At 42.7% G+C, this 17,833-nt stretch overlaps 1 protein-coding gene across 2 annotated transcripts in view; it reads left to right on the top strand.

The window, feature by feature from the left end:
• Positions 1-17,833, top strand: part of CAB39 (calcium binding protein 39) — a 65,462-nt gene that overhangs the window by 34,471 nt on the left and 13,158 nt on the right. For both annotated transcript variants that reach the window (XM_084847050.1, XM_084847051.1), the window contains 2 exons: positions 4,355-4,513; positions 17,158-17,322. In XM_084847050.1, coding sequence (XP_084703176.1) covers positions 4,400-4,513; positions 17,158-17,322 — 279 coding nt within the window. In that variant the 5' untranslated portion in view covers positions 4,355-4,399. The remainder of the gene's footprint in view (positions 1-4,354; positions 4,514-17,157; positions 17,323-17,833) is intronic.

Raw genomic sequence — 17,833 nt, 5'->3', positions numbered from 1 at the left:
TTTGTCACCTCCACTGTATATTCATCAGGGATATGATTTAGGTCATACCTGAACGGTTTAGTGGTTTTCCCGACGTTCTTCAATTTAAGCCGAAATTTTGCAAGAAGCAGCTCATGATCTGAGCCACAGTCAGCTCCAGGTCTTGTTTTGACTGACTGTATGGAGCTTCTCCATCTTTGGCTGCAAAGGACATAATCAATCTGATTTCGATATTGACCATCTGGTGACGTCCATGTGTAGAGTCGCCTCTTGTGCTGTTGGAAAAGAGTGTTTGCTATGATCAGCATGTTCTCTTGGCAAAACTCTATTAGCTTTTGTCCTGCTTCATTTTGTACACCAAGGCCATGCCTGCCTGTTATCCCGGTGATTTCTTGATTTCCTACTTTAGCATTCCAATCCCCTATGATGAAGAGGACATCTTTTTTTGGTGTTAGTTAGGATCAAATCAAGGATAGCCGATCCTCTAGTTCCTTCCTTAACTTTCTGTAGAAGGAAGTTATCTGCCATACAAGTCAGGAATTTCCTGGAGGGGCCATGTTTTGCAGAATTTTCCCCAACAAATATCAGGGAAATTGAAGTCCCCCATTAGTACTATATTATGCTTCCCTGAAACATTGGCTATTTGCTTTTCAAAAGTTTCATCCTCGTCTTCTCCTTGATTGGGTGGCCGGTAGTAGACTCCGACCACCAGGTTCCTTTTATTCCTTGCTTCATTTATTTTAACTCAGATGCTCTCGATGGGACTACCAAGCTCATCCTCCTGTATTTCTGTGCAGAGAGATGTATTTTTAACATATAGTGCAACCCCACCTCCCTTTCTGTTCCTCCTTTTCTTTTTGAACAAGTTATATCCTTCATTTGCTGTATTCCAGTCATGAGAGTCATCCCACCAAGTCTCAGTTACACCTATCAAGTCATAATTTCCCTCCTGTATTAAGAGTTCAAGTTCGTTCTGTTTGTTTCCCATACTCTGGGCATTAGTATATAGACATCGAAGACCATGTGCTTCATAGTCTGGCTTTCTTCCTACATGTTTCTGAAGATCATTATTGGGCACGAGTAGAGCTGTTCTCTCCATTGCTTGAGCCTTCGTCCATTGTTACCCCCAACTTTATGTCTCCCTTCCCTGTAGGATTCAATTTAAAGCCCTCCTGATGAAGTTCTTCATGCTGTGGCCAAACACATTCTTCCCAGCCTTTGTGAGGTGCAACCTGTCCCTTGCCAACAGTCCATCTTCCAGGAAGTATAGCCCATGCTCCCGGAATCCAAACCTCTCTCGTCGGCACTACCTTCGTAGCTAGTCATTCACCCAGAGTATTTTTCTTGCCCTTTCTGTCCCTCTTCTAACTACTGGAAGGATGGATGAGAAAACTTTCTGGACCCCAAAGTTCTTGAGTTTCCTTCCCAAAGCTTCAAAGTCTGACGTGATTTCTTCATAGCTCCTCTTGACGGTATCATTTGTTCCCACATGGATGAGAAGAAATGGATACCTGTCAGTGCAGGCAACCCTTCAGTCACGTCTCTAATCCATTCTCCCGGGAGACAGGATACCTGGCAAGTCCACAGGTCTTTCTGACATACTTGGGTTTCGATCCCACACAGCAAGGAGTCTCCTGCTACTCCTCCTCTTCTCTTCTTGTTGTTGTAGGCCTTTGTTTCATCACCTCTGCTTGACTGACCTGCAGCCTCTTGCTCGCTCTCATGCAGATTCCCCTGTAATTCTTCCTCTGCAGGCTGTCCCCCACTTTCATCCTCAAGTACCTGGAAACTGTTCCATAGCTCCACTGCTTCCACTGGTGCAGAGTGGCGTCTAGTTCTTCTGCTCCTAACTGTCACCCTTTTCCAAGGAGTATCCTCTACTGCATTTTTCCTCACCTCAGCATTTCCCTCTTCTGCTTCAGCTTGCTGTTGCTCTTCAAGCTTCTGTTCTTCACTTTGCTGCTGTATTTCTACCATTCTGTCCAAGAACTCTTTGTGTTCTCTTATTCCCTGGAGGGTCGACAGTCGCTGCTCCAATCCTCTTTTTCTTCCAGCAATGTGATCAACTTGCACTTGTTGCACGCGTGGGCCATGTTGTTCTCAGGCAAGAAAACAAACATTGCACACACCTTGCAGGTCACCACCACTGGAGAGCCTTTTCCTTCCATAGTCTCTTCTCCCTTTTTGTGTCTAGCTTTCTGATTGTTCTAGAGTAACTTGTGCCTGGTCCTCTACTCACTGGAGCTTAAAAACAGAGTCCCACTGGCATGGAAGCATGTGTTACAAGAAAAATAAATTTAAAAAATCGTTTAAAAATCAAATATTTGGGGCATCCCCGTTGACCTCCCCCACCGAACTCCCTGGCCAACTCCTGTTTGCTGTCTCTGATCTCACGCTCTCTGGGAGCTTGCTTGCTTCTATAGTCCCTAGACCAGCTGGAGCAGCTTCCTCTGCTCAGCTGGGAGGTGGGAAACAGTTCTCTCTCCAATCCACTTCTGAAGTTAAAAGAATCTATAGAAAGCAAGCACACCTTTTGTGCTTTTGGTGTAACATCTGAAAGGGCAACATGCACATCTTCCCTGTGGCAGTTTCTGCAAGTTCCAAAAATGCATGGAAAGTGCATTGCTTCCCACAGGTGAGATGTGCAAAGTCCCATGCTATAACAGGCAGCAAAAAGGGGAGGCATGAGTAATCTTCATCTATTTTTCATAATGGCCCGGTTCACACAGTGGCTTATTTAAATTGGCAGCATGTGCCAGGCATAATTTGCCTAAGCACCCAACAAGAGGCCATGGGTTATTTGAGGGTTGTTTCCCCCTCAAACAGGCCATGCTGCCTGGGGTCAGATGACATGACAAGCCACACCTGAGCAGGTAATTAGGCACCTGGCATGCACTGTGACATAAACAAGCCGCCATGGTGATCATGTGAACTGGGTCTATATATTGTAACATGTTGGTCTTCAAGGAGCCGCAAAACGTTGCTGTTCTTAAAAACACCAAGTACCTCTCCTGTAGACAAGCTCTGTTGAAACGTGGGAATGAGTATTAAAGGCCTGTATGCAGTGGAGGTGAGAGTTCCATAAAAGGGCATTCTTATCTGGAAAAGCTAGGTGAAGTATAGGTTGTGGAGATTTTCTTAAATAGGTCTGTTTTACCTGTAACTTCAACTATCTCACTGTTGTCCAATTATAAAGCTTGCCTATTATTGCGCCTAATTTGCAAATCATGGCTTTAGAACAGTCAAAATTTGTGAATGGCATGACTGATGGATATATTCAGGCTTGAAATTATGAATCCGTAGAATTCAGTTAACTTTACCAAATTTAATTTTCCCTCCCCACATTGTTTTAGTGAATATTTTTATTTACATTTGTTGTAAACTGGGCAGTAGTGATTTGCTTCCTGACCCAGAGTATGGGCTATTTTCACTTGTGTCAGGTGGGGACAGCCATTCTTCGTAATGACATTTTGACCTCTGCTGTGTCAGCTTCAGCTGTCTTTTTGTTTGCTGTAGGAGTAACAGCCCATCACCGTTTTTGAAGTGCAGGCTTTTTTGTTCTCTTATATCTGATCGAGAACTCTAGAAGTCCAGTCATTAAGTAATTTAAGGGAATGTTTATTAATTAGCACATACACATATAACAGCTGGGCTGCTTGTATATTGTTGTTATCCGTTATGTACTTGAATAAGCAAATTTTAAACATTGCCTGGAAATGTTTGCTGGGATACAGAATACTTCTCATGTTTGAAATACCCTCTGATTTCTCTTTCAAGCAGTTGATCTGCAGGTGGCTTTTTTTTTACTTATATTAGAGGTTGCTGTCCAAAATATAGAAGTTGGATTGTTTTTTAAAAACCATAGGGTATTAATCATAAAACTGTTGAAAGGATACAGTGTAAAATAGACAGGTCCTAATTTCTGTGGAGCTCTACAATATACCAAGATCCCACATGAGCTGAGGCTTCCATGTCTACTTCAGTGTTGGGGAAAAGGGAAAAGTAAATGTTTCTTCTACATGGTCAAAAATCTTGCTCTAGAGGGAAGAGGCTGCCTGTACACGTTGTAATAATCACATGCACGTAATGAGCTGGGCATTCTTATATTTGAATGTTACGTTTGCCAAATATAAATGTTCTATCATTTTAGCGTGTATCTTTGATCATTACAAGTCTTGAACAGGATTTTAACTCTGGATAAAATTTGGCAAGATTCATGCTGAAAAATTAGATGTTCTTAGTATGACTTGATGTCTGCTTTGTTTTGGAATGCGAAAACCTCAGGTTCAGTTTGGAAAAACTATGTTAAAAGTGTCTACTTGTTTGTACTCAGTTGTTTTACTGCTCCTAACGACATACTTTTTTAAAATTACAGGTGAAAGAGGAATTCTAGAAGAAAAGGCACGTGTAGCTTGCAAACATGCCATTTCCCTTTGGCAAATCACACAAGTCTCCTGCAGACATAGTGAAGAATCTGAAGGAGAGTATGGCAGTTCTAGAAAAACAAGATATTTCTGACAAGAAGGTAGAAAAGGTATATTTTGCATTTCCTTCTTTGGGGATCTGACTTCATAAAATGCTGGCCATGTGGGGAGTGAGGAGAACAAAGTACAGGATTGCTTAATGGTTTTGTACAGATTACTGAACACATTGACCTGCTTTGCATGACATAACAATACACCATGAATGGTGGGTTGACGTGACATCCAAACCTAGTGTGGTTTCCAAAAGGTGGCTTATTTTTCACAGACAAGCTACCTTGAGAAACCATAGCTTGTTGTTGGGTTGTTCAGGGTTTCTTGTGACGTCTGAATCCGCAGGGTGACTTCATTATGGGTTGTTGGGAACAGCTAGAGAGCAGCCCAGCAAGAGCAGTGAAAACCCCTGCTGCTCTTTGCAATCTTGCTAGTGCCACCACCAACCTCCCCCATCCCTTCTCAGTGCACTCTGCCACGTGCTCCTAAAAATTGAGAAGAAGGGACACCAGACAGTGTCCTGAATATGTCTGCAACATTTTTTTTCCGGTCTTCCACAAGTGTACACCTTCAAAAATCTGTGGCTATGAAATTTGTGTAATTTTTCCCTCCATTTTACTGCTCTGCCATGAAATTTGTGTATATTTACCGATCCATCTCACTTGTCTGCCTTGAATTTTGCGTGTCTTTACCGATCCCCGTCACTGCTTTTTAACCCATATGTATATCTGACAGTTAACAACAGAAACCATTGGAGGGAAGCAGCAAGCACAAAAGGTGGGGTTGGGGTAGGGAAGAGAAGAAAGTGGCTGGCAGCTGCAGGAGAAGGATCCTGAAGTATACTTAATTCAGAAATAGGCAAAGCAGCCTTTTTATTTAAAGTGTTTGTTAGCAAGGGAAGCATTGATGGGGAGGATGAAATGGACGAGGACATTGACAAGAGGGAGATGTTGGTATACTGGGCTAAATAGTAGACAGGCAGTCTTGCACAACACCCTCCTTAAAAAAAAAAAGTTTGCAAACACATTACTGTGTTCATAAGGTTTCAGAAAATTATTCCATTTGGTGCTGTGATGGCAGGGGGTGGGGGCATTCCTCTTCTGAGCCAGCAGCCTGAGTGGACCAATTGCAGAAAGGGTGTTGATGTAGGGACTGAGAACACAAGGATTTCTGCCACAAAGGCACCTGGGATAAGAGTTGGGAGTTAGCAGGAGGACTGAGGGGGGGAAACAAGCCATGGAAACCTGCGGAGCGCCCAATCGTCTGTTGAGTTAGTGGGTGCATTCACATGATATGCTAGCCCATGATGGGTGACTAGCCACACACCGTGGGCTGTTTTGCAAACAATCCACAATGCATAGTTAGTGCATGTACCAGACGATTGGGCAAACAACCCACAGTGCGAGACTTTGCCCCCTCGTCCCCCTGCCCTTCTGCTCAGTCCTCCACCCAGCATCCCAGAAGACTTGGCAGCAGACCTGTCTTGTCTGCTAGCAAGTCCTCTGTTCTGGCCGTTTTTATAAATTTCCCGGCACTGTTTTTCTGCAAAAATGGGAGCGGGAAAAACTTTTTTACAAAGTTTTTTACAGACGATTGGGCAAAGTCTCGCACTGTGGGTTGTTTGCCCAATCGTCTGGTACATGCACTAACTATGCATTGTGGATTGTTTGCAAAACATTTTTTTCTTCAGTTTCCCACAATTGTGAACATGCGCAACAGTGGAAAATGGAAGGATACCAGATTGCCCCTCCTGCTCTCCATATGTTGCATTTGGCAAACATGCAGGGGTACAGGTGAGGGGGCACACATTTACTTTCATGGGGAGGGGAGTGGGGTGCCAATTAGGGGATTTCCTTAAGGGACTAGTCCATCCATAACATCATGGGATTCCCTCAGGTAAGTAGGTAACTTTCAACCTTTTCCCCCACATCCCATTCTTTTGTGATTGGGTAATCTTGACAGGGAAGGGGAATGGCAATACAGGCTATCCTCGGCTGCACCCCTGTGTGCTTGCCAGGTGCAACATACAGGGGTACAGGAGAGGCAAGCTGGTATCCTTCAGTTTCCCACTGTTGTGCACATGTGCATCTGGGGAAAACCAACGGAATTTTTTTAAAACCCACTTGTGCACATTCTCTGGGCATGGGGAAGTGAAGAGTTTTGGGGTGGGACATTTTTTAAAAAAGGGGCTCCTACTGCGATCAAGATCAAATTTGGAACCAGGATGGGGGATTGTTGGGGGCAAGGTGTTGGGAGGGGGTGACAGCCCCTCCAAGGTGCCTTTTGAGCACCGTTGGAGGAGCTGTCACTGGCAAGGGGGGAAAGGGCGTGGGCAGCAGCCCCGATTGGTAACAGCAGCAGGGTTTTCTGCCGGTCTTGCCAAACGACACACTGACCTATGCCCTTTACCCATGATAGGTTGGTCTGGCTGGGTTCGCACAACATGCCAACCCATTATGGGTAAAACAACCCCTACTCATCATTGGGTAGCAGGGTGGGTTGTTTGGGAAAAAGAATCCACTCTGTTAAGAACGGTCTGGGTTCGCACAATGCACTAACCCATCATGGGCGGTTACCCATTATGGGTTAGTGTGTTGTGCAGACCCAGTCTGTGAGTGACAACCAAGCTATGGAGGATTATTCCCAGGGAGGATTAGTGTGATGTGCAGACTCGCCCATCTTCTCTCTTCCTCTTCTAAAAAGAACAGTTCTGCAATCCACAACAGGTCCTATTTATTGACCTTGGCAACTATATTATCAGAGTCTTCATAAGCAGCCTGTGTGAACACAGGGAACTCCTCCTGTGCTACTGATTCTTCCAACTCACACCAGCTTACTTGCTATCAGCAGTATTGTCACTTCTTCTGCACCGCTATTCCCTCTTTCCAACAGTCTGTCTGCTCCCAATTTGTCAAGCTTCTTCCTTCTTCAAGCACCTCATCAAAATCTCGTTGTTTATTCGGTCAGTCGCTTCCAACTCTTTGTGACTTCATGGACCAGCCTACGCCAGAGCTTCCTGTCGGCCATCACCACCCCCAGCTCCCCCAAGGTCGAGTCCGTCACCTGCAGAATATCATCCATCCATCTTGCCCTTGGTCGGCCCCTCTTCCTTTTGCCTTCCACTTTCCCTAGCATCAGCATCTTCTCCAGGGTATCCTGTCTTCTCATGATGTGGCCGAAGTACTTCAGTTTGGCCTTTAATATCATTCCCTCAAGTGAGCAGTCTAGCTTTATTTCCTGGAGTATGGACTGGTTTGATCTTCTTGCAGTCCAAGCCACTCTCAGAATTTTCCTCCAGCACCACAGTTCAAAAGCATCTATCTTCCTTCACTCAGCCTTCCTTATGGTCCAGCTCTCTCAGCCATAGGTTACTATGGGGAATACCACTGCTTTAACTATGCGGACCTTTGTTGTGAGTGTGATGTCTCTGCTCTTCACTATTTTATCAAGATTTGTCATTGCTGTCCTCCCAAGAAGTCAACGTCTTCTGATTTCCTGGCTGCAGTCAGCATCTGCAGTAATCTTTGCGCCTAGAAAGACAAAGTCTGTCACTGCCTCCACGTTTCCTCCCTCTATTTGCCAGTTATCAATCAAGCTGGTTGCCATAATCTTGGTTTTTTTGAGGTTGAACTGCAACCCAGCTTTTGCACTTTCTTCTTTCACCTTCCTCATGAGGTTCCTCAGCTCCTCCTCGCTTTCAGCCATCAAAGTGGTATCATCTGCATATCTGAGATTGTTAATGTTTCTCGCAGCGATTTTAACTCCAGCCTTGGCTTCATCAAGCCCAGCACGTTGCATGTGTTCTGCATACAGGTTGAATAGGTAGGGTGAGAGTATTCAACCCTGCCATACTCCTTTCTCAGTCTTAAACCAGTCCGTTGTTCCGTGGTCTGTTCTTACTGTTGCTACTTGTTCTTATACAGATTCCTCAGGAGGCAGACAAGATGACTTGGTATCCCCATCCCACCAAGAACTTGCCACAATTTGTGATGATCCACACAGTCAAAGGCTTTAGAATAGTCAATAAAACAGAAATAGATGTTTTTCTGAAACTCCCTGGCTTTCTCCATTATCCAGCAGATATTGGCAATTTGGTCTCTATTTCGTCTGCCATTTCTAAACCCAGCTTGTACGTCTGGCAATTCTCGTTCCATGAATTGCTGGAGTCTGCCTTACAAGATCTTGAGCATTACCTTACTGGCATGTGAAATAAGTGCCACTGTTCGATAGTTTGAACACTCTTTGGGGCTTCCCTTTTTTGGTATGGGGATATTGGGCTATAGCCACACAACGTAAATCCTTTGAGACAACTGAAAATGTCCTCACTTCTGATCTAGTCATACTGGATAAATATTTCTGTAAGTGGAGGTTACAGCCCAATCCAACAAAGACGGAAGTAACATGCTTCCACCTTTGCAATAGATCAGCAGGCAGAGAGCTCAACATTCAATTTAAGGGAAACCGGCTCAGTCACAACATGCATCCCAAATATCTTGGGGTCACACTGGATAGGACACTTTCCTATAAATAACACTTGATGAAGACTGCTGCCAAACTGAGAAGTAGAAATAACATTCTACACAAACTATGCGGCACTAGCTGGGGATCAACAGCGGATACGCTGAGAATGATCGCACTCAGTCTGGTTTACTCAGCAGCAGAGTACTGTGCCCCAGTGTGGCTTAGTAGTCCACACACAAGAAAGATCAATACACAACTGCATGAGTCAATGCGTATTGTTAGTGGGATGATACGATCTACTCTAACATACTGGCTGCCTGTTTTGAGCCATATACCACCTCTGGATGCAAGATGAAAGAGCGCCCTTCTTCAAGAATACCGGAAGATTATTGACCATCTCCAGCTACCAATACTAAATGATGTAGCCTACTTGGAGCAAAACAGGCTAAGATTGAGACATCCAGCCATTTCTACCGCTAAAGCTCTTCTAGAAGATGATTTCAGTATCCACAACACGTGGAAACAACATTGGCTAGGAAACTGCCCCCCACAATGCCAAAGCTTGCCCTGCATCTTGGAAAAACCACCTGCATTTGACCAGCCCTGTGCGATATGGACAACCTTGAACTGAATTCGCACGGGTCATGGTAGATGTGCAGATGCCCTTTATAAATGGGGCAAAACAACATCATCAAATTGTGATTGTGGGGCTGAAAAACTATCCAACACATAGTGACAGAGTGTCAAAACCGAGCCTACAATGGAGAGTTTGCTGATTTCCTGGCTTGGACAACTGAAGTAAAAAGCTATATCTGTAACCTAGACATACATTTGTAATATTCCTTTCTATATTTTATATTTTATATTTTACATTTCATATTTATTATGCTCTGTTTTTGTTGTAATGCGATGTAAATGTGCCATAAGATAAATAAATAATTTCCTCAGCTTTACTTTGCACTTTCACCATCATCTGATTAGAGAAGTTTCTCCGCCGCCCGCCCCAGGCCTTCTGCTTTTTTCCTGGGCCTTCAGATCTCTACCCTAGATTCATTTGTCTGTCAGTTGAGGTTGCCCACTGGTATGAGATTTAAGTTCAAGTCAGTGTAATACACAAGCTCTTTTGTGTAATACTCTCTAAATGTAATACTCTCTATCCTGTTTAAATACTAAAGTAATCAGACTATGACCTGGTTCGCATGATCAATTATTTGAACCATTAGCCTAATTACCCATCTGGGTAATGGTCTGCTGTTGGGTTATTTGCAGGTTGTTTCCTCCTCAAATAAGCCATGTTGCCCAGGTTCAGATACAACAAGCTGTTCCCAGGCAGGTAATTAGGCTAATGGTGCCCAGCACACGCAGCCAATTTAAACCACCCATTATGGCTTATTTTAAGCCACTGCACAAAAATTCACCCACAGTGGCTTGTTACGTGTGAACTGGGTCAGTGCATGGAATAGTTAATGGAATGCCTTTCAAACTCGATTCTTAATTACTGGTCTGCAAATGTGCATACGCAGTTGGTGAAGAATCTCCATATACACCCTGATGTTGAGGAGAGATTTAATTACAGCATAGCTAGGGGACCTATGATTCCCCCACAATTTTCAGTTAACTTTAAGTTTAGGTAGTGTCTTAAACCACCCTGGTGTCATTGTGTCCTTTGGAGAGACTGCAATAGTTCTGAAACAGGTGTACATGCCATAAATATTCCTAAATTGGGTTGCTGAATTAGAGAAAACATTGCTTTGAAGTTAGCGTCAAAACAGCAGTTTTAGAACATGCAGGGGACACCAGCTAGGAACAGGGCTGGGGTGCAAACAGTTTTTAGGTCTTCTTTGTAATAGGCCTATAAACTGTCGCAATCAATGTTTCACAGAGTGTGGGTTCACAACCCTCCTGGGATCATTGAAAGGGAAGAGTGAGATTATAGTCTTCCTGGACAGCTTTAGACCTAGTTACACCAGGGCATGAGGAGAAGTAGTATATAATTAAGGCAGTGTGGAGAACTGAGTGAGGGTTTGTATGCATGCAGGAACTGAAATGAGGACGGTTTGGGGAGAAGTAGCACAGGAGATGTATGAGCCCAGGAGGTATCTCCAGTGAAGCAGTGTTTTTGTTGTTGGGGAAGGGGGAAGCAGACTGCAAAAAATCCAAACCTTAAAAGGGAGCATTATTGTATAAAGACTGAGAAACAAATTTGAAAATGCACATTTGTAAAAGCTTGGAAAAATAGAATGGCATTTAACAGAAAAGGATGCTTCAGTATTATTTTTTTAAACTCTGGGACTATTACAGTTTTTTCTTCCTCAAAGTATAGACCAGGCTGTCTCCAGGCTCACATTGAGGACCAAAGTCTGTTGCTTTGTTCGCATCTATTTTTAGTAGTGATGGCCTGCCCTAAACAAGTTCCACATGTGCTCCACATGGGTAACAAAATGATTACCCACTGATGTATTAAGCTGAGATGGCCATTGAGGAATGTTAGAATATGGGCCAAGAAAGCATGATTTCAAAGATACAGTGACAGGGTTTGCATGCTCATGGGTGGTTAATAAGTCACAGTTACTTATTACCACCCCCATGCATGCTGACTGATTTCCCTAATTATCCTTGATGGGCGCAGCTTGTCATTACATGCAGGCCTGGCAAGAGTGGCTGGCTGGGGTGGTCAACAAACCACCCAGCAACTCTACAACAGAGATTGGATTTAGGGTAGTTTGTTAACAACCCCAGCCACCCACCATCGCTGCATTCACATGTAATGGCAAGCCACGCCTGGCAAGTGTAATTAGGGAAATGAGCCAGTACGCATGGGGGTGGTTGACAAGCCATCATGCCTTATTAACCATCCTCATATCATGTGAACTGGGCCAATGAAGCTGGCTTCTTTTATTTGCTTTTGTTTTGGTCCTTTATAGTTTTACCATTACATTTTCAAGACTATATCTGGTTTTGTTTTGTTTGCATGTATATACTTTGGAGCTGGAAGTACAGAGTCATTGTCTCCTAACTTACATGGTGTTCCTCATGGTCCTTGTAATCATAACAAAACCAATTTAAAAGAGCTTGTGGTCAAACATGGAAGATGGGCTGAAAAATTATTTTTGGAAAGCAGAATTGAAAAAGGACCATTAGAAACCAGCCTTTCAGCAGTTTCTAGACCTGTCACTTGACTATGGGCTGAACTGTTAGCTTCATTTTAATTTGTTTACTTGAGAAAGATGTTATATGTAGTCCAGTTGCTTAAATAGGTGTCTTCTGGAATGCTACAGAAAAATATTTACAATGTGTATGCAGCTAAGTTTTCACTCTGTCAGATTGTACAGAATATATGACTAAAACATCACCTTCTGTGCATCTCATGGTGGTCTTCCGTGCAACATCAAATCTACAGAGAAATGTGGTACAGGTTTATGCAGCATATGTGGAATTACGTTGCCCACAGGATACTGCTGGCTGCACCTGTAAAATGAAATGATAGTGGTCTACAAAAAAGCATATTGCACTTTAATTTTTCATCAGAAGCCAATTGACAGTAACCAGGGTTATTTGGGGTGTGACCCCATGAAATTAAAAGGCTGGCATTCATAGTCAATTTTGTGCGTGCGTGCAAAAAAAAAGGAAGAATGCCACTTAGGGAAATGAATGGCCTTGTAGGCCCCTTCCAACCCTACTATTCCATGATTCTGTGATTCATTTCCCATTACAATGTGGCACTCTCCCTAGTGCTCTGTTTCTTGGTGATGCACCCTGTGAAGCATTTGGATGAAAGTTACTACCCCAGTGGCTGCTAATTGTTTATCCCTGGGGCTGGGGGACAAATTAAATTACCTTGAAGCTGAAGTCACCTGTGTCTGGAACCAGATCTAAAATCACAGTGGGAATTAATATTCTGGCAAGGGATCATGCATTGGTTGTTTATGCTGTTCGCAATAGGATAATTGTATCACTCCACCTGGACCTTTGATTAATCATAGTGAGAGAGGCATTGTGCTTTTCTGGCTGCCAGGATTTTGATCCTGCTGGGTGCCAGTCTTGGAAATCTGAAAGACGGTCTGATGTTTTTACTTATTTGCCTCAATGACAGCAACCCCTTCTGAGGATAATAATAAAGCTAAATGCACAACTACTTTCTAATGAGACACCAGAAGACCAATGCTGTGCTCACACATATATTGAATATATTCCATGGAGGAAATTACCATGTTAAGAAAACAGTTCTGCTACATGAATGCTCATGCCTATATAATGCTACACTCCTATAAATAACACAAGCTGTTGCACTATATGAAATACTTAAGCTTGCTTCCATTTTGAAAGAAGGTACTTGTTTCATGTTTGTATATGCTTAAACACGTGAAAGTTGACACACAAATGCATCAAAAGATTTTATTATACATTCCAATGGAAATCATTTTATCTAGTTCAGGTGAATAAAGATAGAATGGAAGCCCTGGAAAGTACCATGAAGTAGAAATTGTGATTTCTAATGAAAACACTGTCTATGCTCTAGGGTTGAGATTCAAAACGTACAGTTTATAATTACTCATAATTATGTACGTAGATCCTTGGCTGTTTCTGTTGGATTCTAGATGGACATGGCCATTCACCGACCTCAGTGAATGCATATTCATTACAGGAAGCTCTTTGTAGCATAGAAACTCCACATGAGGCTTTGGATCTTGAGGGGTTTTTTTGCATTTATATCCCGCCTTTTTTCCTCTTGCAAGGCACTCAAGGCGGCTTACATTATCTTCCTCCTCTCCATTTTATCCTCACAACAACAACCCTGTGAGGTAGGTTGGGCTGAGAGTGTGTGACTGGCCCAAAGTCACCCAGTGAGCTTCCATGGCCGAGTGGGGACTAGAACCCGGATCCCCCAGCTCCCAGTCCAACACTCTTGCCACTACACCACACTGGCTCTTGAGTTGATGCATTTGAGGTTTTATCTATGTATTGTCCACAAGCAAAGCTGCATGTTGCTATCCAAATTAAGCAATTGAACTACTGTAGAGAGGTGTGGTGTTGAGTCTGGCAATCAGCATAACTCTTCTGTAAACTGAGCAAGTTTTACATCCAGCACTGCTTGCAGAGTTCCAACGGAGAGTCTGTTAGGCAGCCCTGTTGTCTCAGGTCCTTCAGTCTGCTCTGCTCCAGAAAAATCTAGCAGGTTTTTTGGTGGCAGACCCAATCCCTGCCCAGCTAATGTGCATAGTGCAAATGCATAATTGTATACAATGAAAGGATAAGAACAATCTTGTGAATTGTGAAAGTTATAGACCCATTTCGTTTAATATGAGCATAGCCATTAGGCTGCTAAAAGCCCTTGTGCAGCGTCATACTTGAGGATCAGGAAGGCAGAGAGTAAATGGCATACATGTCACTTGATCAGTATCCTTGCTACTGGGTTTGACAAAGCTTAGTCACTACATCCGTTTCTATAGACATGGATAAGGGCTTTAGTGCGGTCTACTGGCAATATCTTTCAGACTCTTGCCCCCTTGCAAATCCCAAGACAAAATTATTAAAATTTTGCAAAAGATATCTAGTAATTTCAGTGTGATGAGTGTTTTTGTTCTGTGGAAAGACCAATTGCTATAGGACCATCTATGGAATGATTAACACTTGAAGACATACCATCCAGCATGCTTAAAATCACTTCTAGCAAACATCCCCAATAATCCTTAGGTCTTGGGCTCTGCTTTTATAACAAACAATGATCCTTAGTGTAAATTGGACCCTGGAATAAGCACAGTTGAGCAAGAACATAGGTTTCTGGACCCAGAGAGCCTCACTAATTTTTATTCTTCTTCTTTTCTCTCCATGACACTGAAACACGGTGCAGACTGTTGTTGAGAATGGGGGATGGGATGGGATAAAGTAAGGAAATTTTGTTAGGATTAATTTGTTAAACCAGTATATTAGGCAAAATGCATTGTTACAGTAGTGGCTATAAAAGAAATGCATTGAATTAAAAGCACTGGTTTCTTTTTAAAAACAATCTGTTTGGGGCGGGTGGGGGAGAGGGAACTTTCATGAACCAGCAGCTAATTAAAAGCAAGTAAGTTAAATTTGGGATAGGATTCTTCAAACATCTCTACCTGGGATTTGCTTGAAATATATTTTCTTAAAATGGTGGGTAAAGAATATTCTACAAGGTACTTGTGAGGTCCAAAGAAAAAACTTCCACATTTTTGAAGATGCTAACATCAAGAAGGGCTCTTGGAAGAGGGAGACTAGATGTAGGAATTGCAGTTCAGTGGGAGAGTGAGGCAGCGATGTGGAGCCTGCAGACTTGATGGCTATTTGAAAATGGGAAGCTAAGAGGGTTCTGAAATTATAGGTGGCTTGGGGTCCCATTTCGTAATGCTCAGTGCTGCAGTTGTGCTACTCATTGGACTGTCTCTTTCAGTTGCCTGTTTTTCCTGCTAGTACTGCCTGTGGTTTTTACAGCTGTTTTTCATGTTATGCCAAAGATTTGTTGAAACAATAGGAAATATCAGATCATTAATTCGACATCCTCTTAAATATGCTATCAGCATCAAATTGGTTAAAGGAGCACTAAACCTTTAAAAAAGTGAGTTGCAACTTGCTCTTATTTGTTGGTAGTTGATTTGCTCTGATATCAAAACTCATGTTGGCCAGATCAACTACTTCTGACCAGAGAGAGCAACTTAATAGTAAAAAAACATTGCCCTTGACTAAATGCTAGGTAAGTGGGGCTTGCATTGTGGGAAGGCTGAAGGTCACATTGCCTAAAGTAATAGGGTGGTGGGGATATCTGATGTTAGCGCAGTTCAGTATTGAACTTGCCCTGTTTAGAGTCTGGCTCGCCCCATGTCCCCCATCCCATGCAAAAGGGGAAGTGTTTAACCAGCAGTGTGGGAGAGGATGGGCTCACAAGAAGAGCAACTGGAAAGACTGTTCCTAAGCATCCTTACAAGCACCACTTCCTTCTGGGGAGCGTAGAATTGATAGTTTCCTCTGCCTCCTGAATCATTTTGGGAAGCAGAGTACACCTCAAATCCCATGCTTCCCAATAGGGAAATGAGACCCAAGGGTGCAATTCTAGATAAGAAGAGATCAGAAAGGTCTCTCCTGTCTTTAGCAAGTCTTTTCTGCTGGGGCATTTAAAGCCAACCCAAGGAGAGTTTGGCCATCACTAAATGAAACCATTTTCAGTTAAGTAAAGTGTGGAGATCGCAGCTTGTAGAATGGAGAACTCACTTTTGGGGCTGGAAGAACAATGAACCTTCTCAGATGCTAGTCTTTGCAATTTTAAGTGCCTCCCCTGCCCAGAGTGGCACACATACTTGATTTTGAGGTTTCAGCATCAGTTCAGACAGCTAGGTGCCTGAGAAATGTCCAGTCCTGTTGTACATTCAGACTGATTAACTAGGGTTTTACTTCAGATGTGGTGGGAGTTAGCAGGAAATAATAATAGGATTTTTTTTCTTCAACATGACACTTACTGTTAGGGTAGATCTGGGCTTGCTTTTTTAATATATGTTGATCTATTCCCATCCTTCTGGTTTACCTCAGCATTTATTTTTATGCTGCCAGTGTGTTGGTTTGTGGTATATATAATTGCTCTTGGTGCTGTAAATATTGACTTAGTCATAAAACAAGCATTGCTAGTGTTCTGTCCATCTTTCTCTCTGACCTTGTATCAATCTGCAATGTCCTCTGATTTTCAGCTAAGGTACAAGGTTCTTTTTCCTTCTATGGGAAAAGGTTCAGATAGCAACTAGCTTTTTAATATCCTTAAATAATTTAACCAATTATTAAAACACCCTGTTTTCCTACAGGTTGTGACAGTCACAGGAATAGCAACTGATGATCTATTGCCTAGTCGCTATGCTTGACTGTGGGAGTATGGTACACTGAAATCTCATCACTGCCCTGAGTTTTTGTGAACTGTCTCAGTATACCATTGAAAATGTTCATATTTTAAACTATTTGTGTTCCATTTGTACAATCCAAAGCAGCCTGCTGTGGGTTCAACACACAACAAGATGCATAACCAGTTAGGGACAACTTCATTCTTTCACTGTTTATAATTGGGAGCTGCTTATAGATGGGTGGACAAAAGTAGGGTCTGTCACTGTATCAGTAAAATATTTTATTGCCTTGATTCCTGGTTTGTTCAGTCTGATATCAATGGTATGTTGTTATTAGGTAAAGCAGAATGGTGTTGGCCGTAGAAATTCCAAATTTTTTGTTTTTATCTCTTCAGGCTACCGAAGAAGTTTCAAAAAATCTAGTTGCCATGAAAGAAATCTTATATGGCACAAATGAAAAGGAACCTCAGACAGAAGCTGTGGCTCAGCTTGCTCAAGAGCTGTACAACAGTGGTCTTCTTAGCACCCTAGTAGCAGATCTACAACTCATTGATTTTGAGGTAAGAAAATATTAGTGAACTAATAGCAGTTTCAAATTCATATCACTTTAGAAAACCATATTCACCTTGAAAACTCTTTAGGGGATCTTTCCTAATCCCTATTTTTGGGGTCAGGGGAGAATATGGGTGCAGGCTTTCTGAATTTGGATTTCTGAATTATTTCTAATGCCTATTCTAAACTCTTCCAAAACAGCAGAGAAACTGCATTGTTGTAACACTTTGTACCCAGACCTGTTCTTGTAATATGACACCTTGTCCTGGAAAGGTGAAGCACACAGAATTCCTCAAAGGCTTATGGGAAGTCAAGATGTTAACACAGTGGGGTTTGGCATCCCAGCGCTGAGTCTCTCTCCCCTGTTACATTGTTTAGCAGATATGGCCATGGGAATTCTAGCCATCTTACAGCAAGTTTCCCCAACCCTTCCAGTGGTTACCATTGACTCAGAATCAGATTCATGAGATTCTAAATGACATAAACTGGGAAGGGGTTGGGGATGTTCTGAGCTCATTT

This window comes from Heloderma suspectum, chromosome 3 (genome assembly GCF_057233095.1).
Source record: "Heloderma suspectum isolate Gila_16-S chromosome 3, 16-S_ref, whole genome shotgun sequence".
Lineage (NCBI taxonomy): Eukaryota > Metazoa > Chordata > Lepidosauria > Squamata > Helodermatidae > Heloderma > Heloderma suspectum.
The sequence above is the reverse complement of the archived record's forward strand: the minus strand, read 5'-3'. Positions and strand labels throughout refer to the sequence as shown.